The 17016-nt window shown below is 46.3% G+C and overlaps 1 protein-coding gene across 1 annotated transcript; it reads left to right on the forward strand.

The window, feature by feature from the left end:
* The first annotated feature begins 10366 nt into the window (after positions 1 to 10366).
* LOC124223302 (uncharacterized) lies at positions 10367 to 12931 on the forward strand. The gene has a single exon (XM_046635123.1). It carries the CDS (start codon positions 10367 to 10369, stop codon positions 12929 to 12931), a length of 2565 nt encoding a protein of 854 aa, XP_046491079.1.
* Positions 12932 to 17016: the final 4085 nt, after the last annotated feature.

A 17016-nucleotide genomic window follows, 5' to 3' on the forward strand; every position in this document is an offset into this window, starting at 1 on the left:
CTGCCGGCTTACAAGTCGGGGGTGGCAGCACGAAGGGGTAGAAAATGAAAAAAAAAAAAAATTATTTAAGCTCATCAGATATTCAGGGGGAATGTTAAGTGACCTCTAAAAGGTATCCTATTCAAAAGACTGACGATTTGGATGCAGTCAGAACTCAGCCGATTTTTGAAAATGTAAAAAAAAAATAGTGACCTTGAAATACTCAAGCTCATTAGATTTATATGCAGACAGTTCAGCTCGATGTCCTTGTTGTGCTAACCTATAATCTGATAATTATGTGGAGGAATTTCATTGTTCTGACAGCTTAAGGTAGTACCGTGACATGTAAAGGACACCAATAGTCAATGGCTATTGTTTTCTTTCTCACTCACTAGTGCTGTCTTTCTTTACCGACTATCGCTCACTTACTTCCACTCACGTGAATCATCGCAAGTCACCAACTTTAAAAATTATTTACAAAAAAATAAATACTGCTTGTTTATGTTTTTTTTGAAAAAAATTACTTGTTATATCCTCAATTAATAATTCTCAGTTTTTGAAAACAATCCTAAGAAAAATATGGCTGTTATTAAATAAAATAACTTTTAACTTTTTTAAAACACAATAAACAAACCAAAGCGTCACAAATCTACGAACACGACCGCGTTGTATTGTGATCAGCTGAGACGGCATCATGGCCGCAGAAAGTAGTGGGGGGACGGTGCGAGAGAGTGAGAAATAGTGAAAGAGTGAGAAGGGGAGAGAGGCGCGGAGTGGGAAATACGTAGTTCTCAGCACTTGCACGTACCTCACTTTATCAATAATTTTAGCTTTTTTACGTTGTAGAAACCGTCAGATTATATTATATCCGTAATTTTTACATGATTTCCTTCAAATTAAAAAAAAAAATAACCGCGCTCGAATACTTCCAGGTGACGTTTTTTTTTTACAAACTAATTACTCGCTTATTCCCTTATATCATGATCAAATCGTCAGAATATCGAAATTGACGCTTTTTTCCATGTAATTAACTTACCTTCTATTAATCTGACGAGCTCGAATTAATTTGAGGATCGATTTTTTTTTACTAATCTGATTGGCTACCCTAGACGCACCCTTGTATATTAAGGGTTCATATATGGTGGTCGTTCATAACAGGGTGCAAGGTTTCCTCCCTTATATTGTTCTATCGCGCTTGAATAAAACCCAAAATCCCCTCTTGGGCTCCCCTACTATTGTGGTGTGTCGTGGTTTTCGTAGAGTATTTCTGTTATTTAATTTTTTTAGATTACTAGCTTCCATGGGTTTGTATCGGGTAGGAGGTTTGAATGTACTGGGTCAGGTCTATGAAAGTATAGGTTATTGTCTCGAATTCGCCACAATTCATTTTTCTCTGATCGTGTTTGCACTTGTGTCTTTTTGTATATGTGTACCATTTGTCTGTATCGTCTGTTATTGTGTATACTGTTTTCTCGTGTTCGTGTAGTCGTGATAGCGTGTCTGATACGTGGTGCATTGCTCCTTTTCTGTGTTTTGGTTCGAAATCATATTCCAATAATTCTAATGCCCATCTCGCTAATCTTCCTGTCGGATTTTTTAGTTCGCGTATCCATTTTAAAGCACTGTGTTTGGTAATTACTTTGAAGTGGTATCCTTCTAAGTACACGCAGAATTTTTTTATTGCCCAGACCACGGCTAAGCATTCTGTTAAAGAAATATTAAAAAAAAAAAACAATGATTATATTATGCGCCAAACTCGCCTTGTGCGATATATCGATTATCTACCTCAATCAATCTAATTCTAAGGTTCGATTTTTGACCGTTCACACTTCCGCCCCGACGTGTGTGTGTCGTCGCTTACGTTATTATGTAACAAGTCTGATATGATCTAAGATCAATAAATATAATCTTTAGTTAACCACGCAATCCTATACTAGGCCTGTGCCGCTTGCGTCTGTTGTAGCGTGAATATTTGTGTGTAGTCTGGGCAGGTGAGTGTAAGTGGTGTGGTAAGTTTAAGTTTGATTGTGTCTAGTGCGTGTTGCTGTTTTTCTCCCCATTCATCCGTATTCCCATTTTTTTGTTCAGTAGTCTATTTAGTGGCTCGATTATTTCTGCAAAGTTTGGAATAAAACGTCTGTACCATGAAGCCTATGATTCTACGGACTTGTTTCGATGTTTTTGATCGTGGGTAGTCTGTGATGATTGCGTTTTGTCTGGGTCCAAGTGTAAGCCGTGTTTGTCTCATTGTAACAGTCGAATAAGCCCTCCTAAATCACAATAAGATTGTAATGTAGACTCGAACGTAGATGTAAAGGCTTGACCGTCGTAGCCTATAAATTTCGTCCTCACCGTTTCTCGCTCTCACTCCCTCGACAGCCACCAAACAAATAACATGGGTTGATACATAAGTAGTATAGGGGCACTTTGGGGCGTCACAACAAACCCCCCTCGCACCCCTCTCTGGTGCCTGCCCCTCGCCTGGGAGTGACTTTGGAGCGCCTTCCCCGTCCCCCGCCGCCCTTCGCCTAGGAGTGACTTTAGGGCGCCTTCCCCTTCCCCCGCCGCCCCTCGCCTAGGAGTGACTTTGGGATGCCTTCCCCTTCCCCCACCACCCCTCTTCGAGGAGCGAATTTTGGGCCGCCTTCCCCTTCCCCCGCCGCCCCTCGTCTAGTAGGTATTTTATTCTAGAATCTTCTCCGGGCGACCACCCCTTCCCCGTTGCCCCTCGCCGAGGAGTAAATTTTGGGCACTATCCCCTTCCCCCGCAGCCCCTCGTCTAGGAGATATTTTATTCTAGAAGCTTCTCCGGACAACCACCCCTTTCCCGCAACCCCTTGCCTAGGAGCGGTTTTTCCGCCTCGAAGCTCCGCGGCTCGCCAGCCCTTCGCCCGCGACCCCCTCGCCAAGTGGTGAATATCGTGTGACGACCCCTTGCTCCGGGTACCGTTGACCGCGAATCAGATTCCGGACTCTACGGGATGGCCCCTGGGCCTGTGCACCCTGACCATGGGACGATCTCCTTTCCCTTACCCTGGTGCCCCTGGCCGTGCGGTAGACTCTGGGGCCACCTACCCATCTGCCCCGCTATCTCCGTTGACGAAGCGAACTCTATGACTTGGACGTTTGGGGTTACAAGTCTTCCACCCCGGCTCTCGTTCTTTCCCCATCCCTGCTCTCTGCGTCGGATGCTCGTGTCATTGACCTTACCCAGCCGTCAGTGTTGATCCTAAGGTTTACGTGTGCTTGAAAAATATAGACCTGGTCACTCTCTCTCTCTCTCTCTCTTTCTTAATGCAAGACTATAGGCATACTTAGATGTACGAGGATCAGGGCGGGTGGGTGAGGAAACAAAACTCAATGGTGGATTGCGTAGAAAAATCAAATCTCATCCTCGCAGGTTCATTCGGTTAACACAGGTGCAAATACATACATGGTTATTACTATTTGTTTGCTTGTTGTTGGAGCAGGATGTTTTTATTTGTTATAGGTACAGCGCCCTACATCACCACTATACTTATAATAATTATAGCAGTCACGAGTAAAGACAGTACCATCCATGGATAAGGCTTTTCTTCGGGCACGTACAATGGTTCATCTACAGCATCTGCGTTTGCTTGGCGGGGTGTAGCCGTGTTGATCCGAGTCTCTTCGCACGAAGAAATTCTCAGGGTAACACATACGTTGTCTGAAATTTCCTCCTGATTCATTTCGAGTTGTACGGTGTCCTTGGTCTTCATTGTGAAATAGCGGACAGGAGGTTATCCCGATGCTCAATGATGGTAGTGTCGAAATGGTTTGTTCAGAGACTGGCTAAGGCTTTGTCCTCAGTTTCGATGGCCTGCTTGATTTCAGCAGCGAGGTATGATGGAAACAGCCGCGTAATTTCAAGGAGAACAATACTGAGGTAATTCTCCGCAAAGGTAGAATTCGCTGACGACGCGATGTGTTCTAGGACAGCGCCGTATTCCTTCTCCGCTATTTGCCTGATGCGATGAAGACTCGGTTCCTTGAGGTGTGTCAGATTCACTTTCTCGGCTATGTATGCGACGTATGATTTCTTGCACCCGTTTACTAAATGGGCTAAACGCTGAAACCTTCGTAGCCGTTCGTCGACACACACAAATATAGCTTTAAGTCCGTTGAATATGGATTTCTGCATTACAATAGTGGGTTGATACACTTTCTGGCGTTTGGCGGGTGACTGAAAGTTGTCATCCTGGGTGGCCGTGTCTGGGCAGTCTGATTCCTTATCTTCTGAATCGGTGACTTCGGATTCCGTAGGTATTTCGAATCTGACGGCTCGCTCACCATGTGCTGTTGACAATTCGACGTTGCAGCCTCCAAGCTCAATCCGATTAAAATACCATTGGGCATCGGTATATTCTTCTATGTCAAGGTATTCGGAGATATTGTCCAACTCATCTGCGAGTCGCGACCAGGACGCTGGTGTCAGACGCACGCCTCCGGAGGAGTTGTTGACGGGTTTGATGACCGGTTCAAACTGATCGTCGAACCGTAGACCGAGACCTATGACTATTTTCTTTGTAAAAGAATCATTCAGACTATACGTTGTCGACAATAGCAGGTTTTTCTCAGTCTTTTTCAAAGCCTTCGTCAATGTTTTATACATTTTATTCACGTTGCCCATTGGTGCATAAGATTTGGATGTAGCCATAGTTCACGTGAGGAGTCTTCCGTAGTTGTCGCAAGACTGACGCTCTTTTGTATCTCACTTGAATATAGAGGGTGTAACCCCCACTCTACAAAACGGCGTTTGCAGCGTGACTAAAAAGAATTAACGGAATTTTAATGCCTCAGATGATTCAGGCGTTCCTTACCAGACTATATCAAGCTTACGCCGTTGATTATATTTCGTTTCCACGATGGGAAGTAAGACAGATGTAAATATGTCGCCAGAAAACCCAACGATCTCGATAGGCCTGTATCAAACTTGCATTAGGTTTACAGCTGGAATTCGGTGCTATGGTCGGTGCAAACAGTTGCAGTCTATCGAGGTATGTATACGTAGACATTGCAAGAGAAGAAAATAATGGGAAGGGTTACGGGTGTAGACAGCATGGTTCATGTTATACACTCAATGTTTGATACTTGTGACGGCTCGAAGGCTGGCCCGCGCTTTTCCGACGTACAGCCTTAGGGTATGTTGTTTGTTATGCCTTAGTGGGAGATGAGGGAATACAAAGGGGCCTCACCGGGTGTATCATTTCGTTGTCGCAAGATGAGTCTACAAGCTCCGTAGGTCTGCGTTAGGTTTATATCTAGTTTTCGTTTCTGAGGGTTGTGCAAACAGTTGCAGTCTATCGAGGGACGTACACGTAATCATTGTAACAGAAGAAAGATGATAGGAAGAGCTGTGGGTGATATAGCATGGACCGTGTTATACTTGTAATGTTTGGGCCTTGCGTCGGACAGTAGGCTGGTCCCCGCTTTTCCGACGTACACTCTTACGGTATGTTGATTGTTATGCCTCAGTGGACGAAGAAATACAAAAGGGAGTCTCATCAGCTGTATCATTTTGATGTCGCAAGATGAGTCTACAATCTCGATAGGTCCAGTATGCATTAGGTTTCTAACTCGTTTCCTATTCTGAGGGTGGTACAAACAGTTGCAGTTTATCGATGGCGGTATACATAGACGTCGCATGAAAAGAATATTAACATTATTCTCAAGTACACTTGTTTCTAACCGTCACCAACCGCCGAATCAGCTCCACGATTTGAGGTAGGAATTGCGAGTGAATCCATCGGATCATTTTCTATTTTATCTCTAAATTTCATATGCTTCGACGAATACCCGTTCGCCCGATAATCAAAGTAGGCTTTAGGGTATGCAAGTTTTTCAACAGGATAAATGACGTCAGCTGTACAACTTTGTTTAATTATGAGAAAACCATGATTATCGCTGTCAATAGATTTGTTTTGTCATATGTAGCAGGCAGCCTCCGCGTTGGGTCCGGGAGGCTTTGGTTTATCTGTCAGCCCGGCTGCGGGTGTCTCACCGCGAACCACCACGGAAGGTTTACGCTAGCGGACCATAGTAAAATTTCGTACACTTAGCTCAAGAAGCGGCGTGGTAACGTATTGTAATAGCATTTCGGCTAAACAAAACCCAACCTGTTGAACTTATAAATAGTTGTGGGCCCGGAGATCTTCTCAGTTAGAAAATCGCGGTGTTGCTGAAAACAACGATTCTCTCTGTTTCAATTATTGCCATATTTTTAAAATAATGCAATCGATTAACGATCTCCGTTACGCGGTGGTGAAGGCAGCTAGCCAGGCTAGGAGGGTCAACGCGAGTCTTGTGCGTGTGTGCCCTGTTTTCCTTCGGGAGCTGTTGTTCCGCATATCACATGCGGAATTGCATCGGCATTTGCGACAGCTTCTGGCGGTCTGCGGGGCACGGGCCCTGGTGCATCTCCACAGCACCGGTGCGTTGCGGGGTTACGAGTGCCTTAGTGCAGCTACGAGTGTGATTCGCCAGCGGGGTGCCACCCGCTTCGCCGTTGTTCGGGCGCTGATGGCTTCGTACAATGAGCTAACCAGTAAGTTGTTATTTGTGTTGTGCGCAGTGTACGCTTGTGTGGAGTTTGAATTACCGGATCTTCAGAGTGGGGTAAAAAGATAAAAGAAAATATGTAATATGGAAAAATTGAGATCAAGTTTTCCAACCGTTAGAATTCCGCGCGATGCTGGAGAACTCCACGGAGAATGAGGCGGCTCTTTGCAATGTCGTCGTCGACGTCGCCGATGAGGTGATTGCGTCGCAAGGAGTAGCGCTGGGGAGGCCCGCCGAGGAGCCGGTTTCTACCGCTCGTGACGGTAAGTCCGGATGATTGTCCGTACGCTGTGCCGTAGCAGGGAGTTGTCGCGTATACGTTGTGCGCGAATGGTCTATCAAAATTTCTTTGTGTTAGAATTCATGATGGTCGATACCAGCGAGAACGAGGCAGCTCTTCTCGAGGGCTGCGTTGCCTGCGAGGAGTTGGCGCTTGCGGAACAGACTGGGGTGGATGAGACGATGGTGGACGATAGGACCGCCGAGGAGCCGATTTCTGTCGGAGCTCGTGACGGTAAGTCCAGATGATTTATCTGTTCGATATGCCGTATATTATGAAGTACCCGTGCGTAAATACGTTGTGCGCGAGTGGTGTATCAAAATTTCCTTGTGTTAGAATTCATGATGGTCGATACCAGCGAGAACGAGGCAGCTCTTCTCGAGGGCTGCGTTGCCTGCGAGGAGTTGGCGCTTGCGGAACAGACTGGGGTGGATGAGACGATGGTGGACGATAGGACCGCCGAGGAGCCGATTTCTGTCGGAGCTCGTGACGGTAAGTCCAGATGATTTGTCTGTTCGATATGCCGTATATTATGAAGTACCCGTGCGTAAATACGTTGTGCGCGAGTGGTGTATCAAAATTTCCTTGTGTTAGAATTCATGATGGTCGATACCAGCGAGAACGAGGCAGCTTTTCTCGAGGGCTGCGTTGCCTGCGAGGAGTTGGCGCTTGCGGAACAGACAGGGGTGGATGAGACGATGGTGGACGATAGGACCACCGAGGAGCCGATTTCTGTCGGAGCTCGTGACGGTAAGTCCAAATGATTTGTCTGTTCGATATGCCGTATATCATGGAGTACCCGTGCGTAAATACGTTGTGCGCGAGTGGTGTATCAAAATTTCCTTGTGTTAGAATTCATGATGGTCGATACCAGCGAGAACGAGGCAGCTCTTCTCGAGGGCTGCGTTGCCTGCGAGGAGTTGGCGCTTGCAGAACAGACAGGGGTGGATGAGACGATGGTGGACGATAGGACCGCCGAGGAGCCGATTTCTGTCGGAGCTCGTGACGGTAAGTCCAGATGATTTGTCTGTTCGATATGCCGTATATCATGGAGTACCCGTGCGTAAATACGTTGTGCGCGAGTGGTGTATCAAAATTTCCTTGTGTTAGAATTCATGATGGTCGATACCAGCGAGAACGAGGCAGCTCTTCTCGAGGGCTGCGTTGCCTGCGAGGAGTTGGCGCTTGCAGAACAGACAGGGGTGGATGAGACGATGGTGGACGATAGGACCGCCGAGGAGCCGATTTCTGTCGGAGCTCGTGACGGTAAGTCCAGATGATTTGTCTGTTCGATATGCCGTATATCATGGAGTACCCGTGCGTAAATACGTTGTGCGTGAGCGATGTTCCAAGAGTTCTAGAAATCTTCTTTCACGCGTGTACTGACGGTTATTGAGTCCGTTGCAGAAATCGATTCATCACAGGCGTCGACCTTAGTGTTGTCACGTCTAGGTCCGTCAGGAGTATTGGAAATTCAAGGTATATAGGAAAAGTTTGAAAACGAAAATGCAGACCAGGTATTCTGATATGAACTCACGAGCAATTTCTTCTCTGGTGGGGCGGGTAATTAGATCCGGTCGTTGCTCATGAGCCGGCGGTAGCAGAAGAAGAAGAAGAAGGAGCCAATTATTCTATATCCCCAATGGATGAGGCGATAATATTCTCGTGACCGCAGACGCCCGAGAGTGGAATATTAACTCAGATGAGCTATACACCGCCGGCGATGGACGAGGATATTTTTGAGGGCAACTAATCACGCGGGTACTCTAGGGTGTGCGTTTCTAGTAAAACCACGAAATTGGACTATACTTGCGGATTGACGACGCTTTACCATGGAGTTTCGTCTTATTTTTGTTTTATATGTACAACAGGGGGCCGTATGCAAACTGTTGGTCCGTTTCGCGTGAACGAGGGCGCCAGTACCTCGGGCATACAGATCGGCGGGGGTAGGGCCCGGAGAGCTCCGAGTTACGATTCTGGCGTGACATTAGAGTCAGACGATGACAATGACGATGCCGATGACGATGACGAGACACAGACAGCTTCCAACGTGACGTTTGAATTCGACGACGACGCTGACGACGACGAGACAGAGGGTGCATACTCTGGAAACATGGACAGAGAATCGGAGCTGGAGAGTGAAACTGCGAGCGAGATGGAGTCAAGTCAGGCATCCGATGACGGGGCTGATTCACTGGGTAACCGTTTCACGGTTATCGGTGAATCAACGAAATTCATTCGTGAATTCGCGGTCACAGGGCGTGAGTTGTGAATGAAGATCGCGGCCCCTGAATCGGGTGGTAATCTAGTGGAGTGGCTGGAGGAAGCGTTCAGAGATCTGCATGCGTATGCCGTAGCAACGTGTCGGAGTAGCGACTACATAAGTTTCACGTTTAGCGCGGAGAGTTTTAATCATGGTCCTGCGTGGTTATCGTTCCGGCCGGTGAGGAACTCGCGGTACAGTGACCTCTGGAAGTTAGTTTTCAGCGTAGCCCAGAGCGCATCAGAGTTTGACGTCGACAGCGTCTTCACCGTGACGGTACACAGTGTTGGAGTACCGGAGGGTTGCGGAAAGCCGGAGCCGATCACGCACGCGGGGGTACTTAAAAAATCCGTCGTGCAGATTGTCAACAGTAACGGGTTGTGTTTACCTCGTGCCCTCGTTGTAGCCAAGGCTCACGCCGAGAGAGGCCCGAACCGCAGTGGCGTTCTGCACGACCATTACGAGATGGAGAGATTCGCTAGGTCCAGTTTCTAGCATGCAGAAGCGCGTAATCTTGTTGAGAACGCCGGTGTCGAGATTCCGCCAACGGGGTGCACAGTGCATGAAATCGCACAGTTCCAGAACTATCTGGCATGCGAGGGATTGCTCATCACAGCGCACGAGTTGGGGAGGCTAGGTACCGGCGAAGCGGCATTTTACGATGGCACTGCCGTGGTGAGAGCAAACGAAACAGGCGATGTCAGGCACCGATTGAATCTGCTGTATTATCCCGAAGAACAGCATTATTGTCCAATTGTAAATTTAACCGCGGCGGCGGCAGGGGCCTTTTTCTGTCAACCCTGCAATAGGAAATTCAACAACAGGTACGAACACCGATGTTCCGTAAAGTGCCTACAGTGCCTCGCATCGCCACCGCGCAACAGCGAGTCTCGCGAAATCGAGTGTCCCGATTGCAGACGCGTGTTCCGCGGTAACGGTTGTCTGGAGTACAACCGCAGGATCGGCTCCTTCGGTCCGCGTCGCTCCGTTTGTGCAACGCTGCGTATATACTGGAATTGCGAGCGATTCGTAAATCTTTCGTGGAGGGCACACGTTTGTGAAACTCGTTTTTGCGTCACGTGCCGGTGTAACAGACCGTACAATCACTACTGCTTCATGACGCTACCGAAAGACGCGACAAGACCGAAACGTTACATTTTCATTTTTTATGATTTCGAAACGCAGCAATGCGAGACGGTAGACGGTGACGCGACGACAAACATACATGTGCCGAACTTGTGCGTAGCGCAACAAGTGTGTACGCAATGTATCCACGATCCCGATATATCGACGACTGTTCCGCTTGCGGGCTCGTACGTGAGTTCGTTTTCAGGAGGGAACCGGTGAAGGAGTTGGTAGACTTTGCTACTTGGCCCGTTCAGGACTTTGCCCGCATCGTATGCATTGCGCACAATGCAAAAGGTTTTGACGCACAATTCATACTGCGGCATATGGTTGAGCGGGTTGGAAACCCGCCGCAGGTCATCCTAAGCGGCAGTAAGATCATTATGCTCGAAACGGGTCACACCCGATTTCTGGATTCCTTAGCATATATGCCTATGGCACTATCGGTGCTACCGAAGGCTTTTGGACTACCGACTACTTCCGTGAAAGGTGTATTCCCCCACCTTTTCAATACCCCTGAAAACGTGGGTTACGTGGGACCGCTCACCGCAGCGAAGTTTTACTCTCCAGATACCATGAGTAGCGATGCGCGAGCAGAGTTTCACTCATGGTACGACGAAGCTGTAGCGAACGACCATCTGTTCGACTTTGACGCGGAATTGTTGTCGTACTGTCGGTCGGACGTGGACCTGCGACGTGCGTGCGTAGCATTCAGGGACATATTTCTGGAGTGCAGCAGAGTGTGTCTCTTTACCGAGAGCACGACAATTGCCTCGGCTTGTTTGGTACTGTTCCGTAAAAATTTTTTACAACCGGAGCGAACAGGTATCCTGCCACCGGGCGGCTATTGTCTTGCCGATGCCCAGTATCGTAAGGCTCTGGAGTGGTTGGTCGTGAAAGAGCGCGAGCTGGGTATTGACATCAACCATGCCGGAAACGGACGTGAGTTTCGGATTCCGGAGACGGGTCGCAAGGTGGACGGATACCATGTCGCGGGCGACGGTATGCGACACGTCTACGAGTTTCACGGTTGTTTCTGGCACGGCTGTCGAAAATGTTTACGAATCAACCGCGATAGATGTAGCGTCAACGGCGAGACGTTGGACAGGCGTTACAAGGAAACTCGTGCAAAGATCAGCCGTATGCGCGAATTGGGTTACCGCGTAACGGAACAGTGGGAATGCGTGTTTGATCGGAGCTTGAGGGAGAACGAGGAGATGAGGGATTACGTGGCAACACACCCGCTGATCGCTGGCACTGCCACGAGCGAAGCACTCAATCCGCGTGATGCGTTCTACGGTGGTCGAACGGGGAACGCTTCCCGATACTACGAGGTGAAAACAGATGCAACGGGCAACGCGTACGAGGAAATACGATACGTCGATGTTTGCTCGTTGTATCCGTTCATCTGTAAGAATGGAAGGTTCCCTGTTGGCCACCCGACGGTCTACGTTCGAGAGGAGTGTAAGCTCTTGACACGGTCAAGTGGTTGCGACATAACGCGAGTTGAGGGGCTCATCAAGTGCCGAGTTTTACCGCTTCGCAATCTTTATCACCCTGTTTTGTCGGTGCGCATGCATGGCAAAATCATGGTTGCCTCGTGCCGCTCATGTTGTCAGAGTTTGAACCAGGACGAGTGTAGACATGATGACGAGGCTGCGCGAGAATTTGAGGGCACGTGGGTGTCGATCGAATTAAAAAAAGCCGTGGAAATGGGATACAAGATCAGGAGCATACGCGAGATCTGGTCGTATACGGTGACATCGTTTGACCCGACTACTCGTCAAGGTGGGCATTTCACTGGCTATATCGACACCTTCCTCAAGATTAAGCAAGAGGCAAGCGGCTGGCCTGCTGAATGCGAGGACGAGCCGGCTCGAATGCGCTACCTTGATGAGTACGAGCGGGTCAAGGGTATACGGCTAGATGGCGACCGTATTGCTAAGAATCCCGGCATGCGATCAGTTTCCAAATTATGCTTAAATTCGTTTTGGGGCAAGTTCGGGCAACGCGAGAATCTGGTAAAAACAGAGGTTAAAAAGACGCGTCAGCAGCTGCTCGAGCTTTTGACCAACCCTGAAGTCGAGGTGTCCGGTTTGCTGCCCGTGACCGCCGAAGTGTTGTACGTGCGTTGGTCACACGCGCAACACAGCGTTGAACCGTCAGCGCTGGCAAACGTCGTGATTGCCTCGTACACCACTGCCCAGGCTCGGCTGAAGCTCTTCTCGTTCCTTGAGATGCTCGATCAGCGCGTGCTCTATTACGACACCGATTCAGTAATTTATACCCGAAACCTCCGCAGGCTAAACGAGTATGAACCTCCCACGGGCAACTTTCTTGGCGACCTGACGGACGAGTTGGCGTCTTACGGCCGTGGGAGTGTTATACGCGCTTTCGTCTCGGGAGGGCCAAAATTCTATGCTTTCATCATTAAACGTCCGAATGGTGAAGAGGTGGAAATTTGCAAGGTGAAGGGCATATCACTGAATCACACAATGAGCTCGAAAATCAACTTCGAGGCCATCGAGCGGATGGTGGTAGAAGCCGCTGCACCCATTGCCTTGGAGTACCGCGCGATTCGTCGAACGGAACTGCACGCAGTCGTGACGCGCTTCGAGCGCAAAACGTGTAAGCCGGTGTACGTGAAAAGGCGTTGTTGCGTCACGAGTTTTGATACGCTGCCCTACGGTTACCGCACTGGATGATGACGAAGAACCCGGACTCCGAGCAGTTGCACACCACAGCCTCCATCTTCTCACCCTGCGGTAGTACAGACACCCGGACGGCAAACCACGCGCGCGTTTGAGCGACAGATAGATAGACAGACAAACAAATAGACGGACAGACAGAGGACACCGAAGGGATTCTCACCCCAACCGTCTGTTATTCCAACCGGCGAGACGCCAGGCCAACCCATCAGATACTCTCTTGTATGTGTCCCACCAAACTGTATAAAGGTTAGTACCACGCTTAAACCCTACGCATGAAAAATTGTGAAAAAATCTCGCATTGCTTGTAAAAATTCACCTCGTAAACCGTGGCGGGGCGCGCTGTTTTCAAGCTGATATCACTGCGCGCACGCGTACGAATAAGCTCACGGCGTACGCGCCTCACGCACAATCAGTTCGACTGCGCCCGCGCCGATGAGCTCGTACCTGCGCGGTTACGCTTCCGCGTGCGCTTGAATAAGCTCATGGTCAGCGCACGAAGGGAGCGCCGCCGCCGCCGCTACCCCCGCGGCCGCGAGTAAGCTAACGTAGTAAAAAAACGTGTTTTCAATTGTTTCAATTTTTTATAGATCCCGCATCGTCCCTGGATTATTCTTCTTCTTCTTCTTCTTCGATGACGGACACACGTTGGAAACATCCGTTTTCAGCCATTGTAGCCGGGCCATCAGGATGCGGTGAATCAAATTTCGTCAAAATTTGCTGCGTCATAGAACGTCAATGTGCGACACAAGATTTAGTCGTGTGATATGGTACTTTGACGAATGGCAGCCATTGTACGACGGGGACAAGAGTATAGAGTACCGCGAGGGGTTACCGCAACACGCCGATTACGAGGGTGACAAAAAACCGAAACTTTTGGTAATTGACGATCTGATGCGAGAAGCTTCAAACAATGTCGTCGTTGATCTTTTTACCAAGATCTGTCATCATAAGAACCTCAGCGTTTCCTACATAACACAAAATCTCTTTTACAAGGACCACGGTCAACGAGATATTTCCCTCAACGCAAACTACATAGTCTTCTTCAAAAATCCACGGGATCGTGCCCAAATTCAACATCTTACCAGACAGGTGTATCCCGAAGATCCGAGGTTTCTTCAAGAGGCCTATCACTACGCTACCGCAGCGCCACACGGATATCTGCTTTTCGACCTGAAGCAATCCACTCCGGAGAATTGTCGTTTCCGATCAAACATCTTCCGTTCGGACGATAATCACTATGTCTACGTTCCGCGAAAGGATGTAAAGGTCACCAATGCGCACCGGGTTCCAGTCGTTCAGCTGTGATGCCTCGAATACGCCGTACCGCGTCCGGTCGCAGAGCTCGTGCCGATTTCACCAAAGCAAACGCAGTAGCGCTGCACGCTCTGCAGAAATTGAGCCCGTCGCAGAGATCGGCATTGCTACGCACGGCCGACAATTCGCTGGTAAAGACTATTCGTGAGTGTGCATTGAACACCTTGGAGGGTAACGTAGCACTGTCCAGAATTCAGAAAAGTCGTCTGGCACGTCATAAACAGACATTACGGCGGTTGGCCAGCAACCGAGGTACCTGGAAATCCACAAAACGTTTTCTTGTTCAACGTGGGAACGGAGTTCTCACCCTCTTGCTCGCTCCGTTACTCGGGACTTTAGCTTCCAGCCTCTTCTCCAAGTAGCAAAATGGAACGTACAAAGAAGATGGTTTTAATTCCTGTGGATATAAAAGAGGGAGTGTGATTTTATGCAATTAATATTAAAATAGTTTATCAGAGAATAATAACTATTTACATAATGAACAGTGCGGCATGTCCTATTAACAAGGAGTCCAGGAGTAGAGAGGGTTAGATTGAATCTTCGCGCGTACGGTCCCGCGCGAGCTCGTCTCGCTACGCAAAACTATCGCTGGCCAATAGATGGCTCGTCAAGTTTTATTCTGGCCATTAATCAAGATTATGAATTGGTCTATATATTACAAAACGCCTCCTTAAATTTATAATCTTGATTCTAACATAATTAGCATTACTTTGGAACTTTTAAATCACTCTGAGTTCTTCTCGATTCTTTATAAATTTTATCTTATCTAGACTCTTAGTTAGCATATCCGCTATATTTGAATTTGATTCTATTTTTACAATGTCAATTACTCCATTTTCATAATTTTCATTTATGTAATGATATTGCACCTCGATGTGCTTTGAGTTTTTTGTAAAATATCCAAACTTTGCTATCGTGATTGCGCCTGAATATATTTTCATCGGTTTATCAAACTTGACATTAAACATTTCGCTTAACAAATTTCTAACGAACAATATTTCTGTTGTTGCTTCTGACATAGCAGTATATTCTGCAAAAGTTGAACATTTTGTTACTGTACTCTGTTTATGAGTTTTCCAGAAAATCAAGTTTCCATATAATCTTATGACAAAACCCGTTGTAGATTTTCTATCTACATTATCTCCTGCGTAATCAGAATCTACCATGCAATCTAATATTTCACAATTTATATTATTGTAATATGTTAGTTTTAAACCTTTGGTCTTATACAAATACTTTAGAATTCTCATTGCATATTTGAAATGTGTTTGGTCGAAACAACTTTGATATCGACTCAAATAGTTTACACTGAAAGCTATATCTGGCCTTGTGCCTGTGCTGATATACAATAATTCGCCGATTAAATTTCTATATTTTATATTTTCATTGATTTCATTTGCTTGTTCTAATTTAAGATTTGTCTCCATTGGAGTATCGTATAACTTAGAATTTTCTAAATTGTATTTTATAGCCAATGATTCAATATATGTTTCTTGACTTGAAGTCATTTTACCTTTATCTTTGTTATAATCAATATTTATTCCGATATAATTTTTAATCTTTCCTAAGTCTTTCATTATAAATTTTTCCATTAGACTTGTAATTACTCGTTTTTTTTGTGAAAATAAAAGAAAAAAAAAAGACGTGAATTCGATGGACAGGCTTACAAGACAATATTAAGAGAACGATAATAAATACGAGTTTGACTCTCTGTTGAATAAATTAAAGATAAATAACATATAAATGAAATATAAATAAAATATATGTAAAATAGCCGACAAAATTGTAAAGATAAAATAGTATAGATAAAATAGTTCGAATAAACAGATTGATAAATGGTAAAAACAAAAGCGTACACATAAAAAAAAGATCAAAAGTCATTCATTCACACATCCAAACATTGACACAATTTAAAAATACGCCTTTAATACACAAGACGTTAAAATTAACTGGTCCCTTGTCTTTGTCGTCGAATACCGTTGCACCAGATGAATCACTTGCCAATCCAGGTATTATACTCTTCTCCACTCTCGTTTGATGGATGCTTAGAAATCTTGTGTTCACCTTCAGGTTGCGTCGTTTATTCACGTTGAGATGGGAGATGAGAGCAGCATGGATCGTTACGACATCGAAAATTCAGTGAACTGGTACTGTGTATTTGGAACTTTGGAAAATCTTAAAATTGACTTGGTTTTCGACTTCTGCGGAGTATTATGATTGTCGGGCCGTACGGGTTGGTGTCTTTCCGCAGAGTCTTCAAAACCTTCAACCGTTTCTCCCGCCTGACGCCTGGATCGGGATGGCTATGTCCAGCAAAACTTCGCGGGCATTTCGAATTTAGAATATCGTTACAGACTAGCTTTAACTTTGTTTATTTCTTTTTTATCTTTGCAACAGATCAAAAGATCATCCACAAATACTAATATATACATATATTGGATCTTTGCTTGTATTTTTCACATATAAACAGTAATCATAATTACTTCTTACAAAATTTAATTTTTCGATAAACTTATTGAAACAGTCATACTAAGCTCTTGGACTTTCTTTCAGACCATAGAGTGCCTTTTGCAATTTACAAACTTTATTGTCCCCTGTTTCGTAACCTTTTGGTTCGTTTATATACACTTCTGATTTTACATCGCCATTTAAAAAGGCTGTTTCGAAATCCATTTGTTCAACAAATAGATTATTTTTGCAACTGTATGACAATAAAATTTTCAATGTTTGCATTCGACCCACTGGTGAATAAACATTTTCAGTGT

The sequence above is a fragment of the Neodiprion pinetum genome, chromosome 7 (genome assembly GCF_021155775.2).
Source record: "Neodiprion pinetum isolate iyNeoPine1 chromosome 7, iyNeoPine1.2, whole genome shotgun sequence".
NCBI classification, from domain to species: Eukaryota; Metazoa; Arthropoda; class Insecta; order Hymenoptera; family Diprionidae; genus Neodiprion; species Neodiprion pinetum.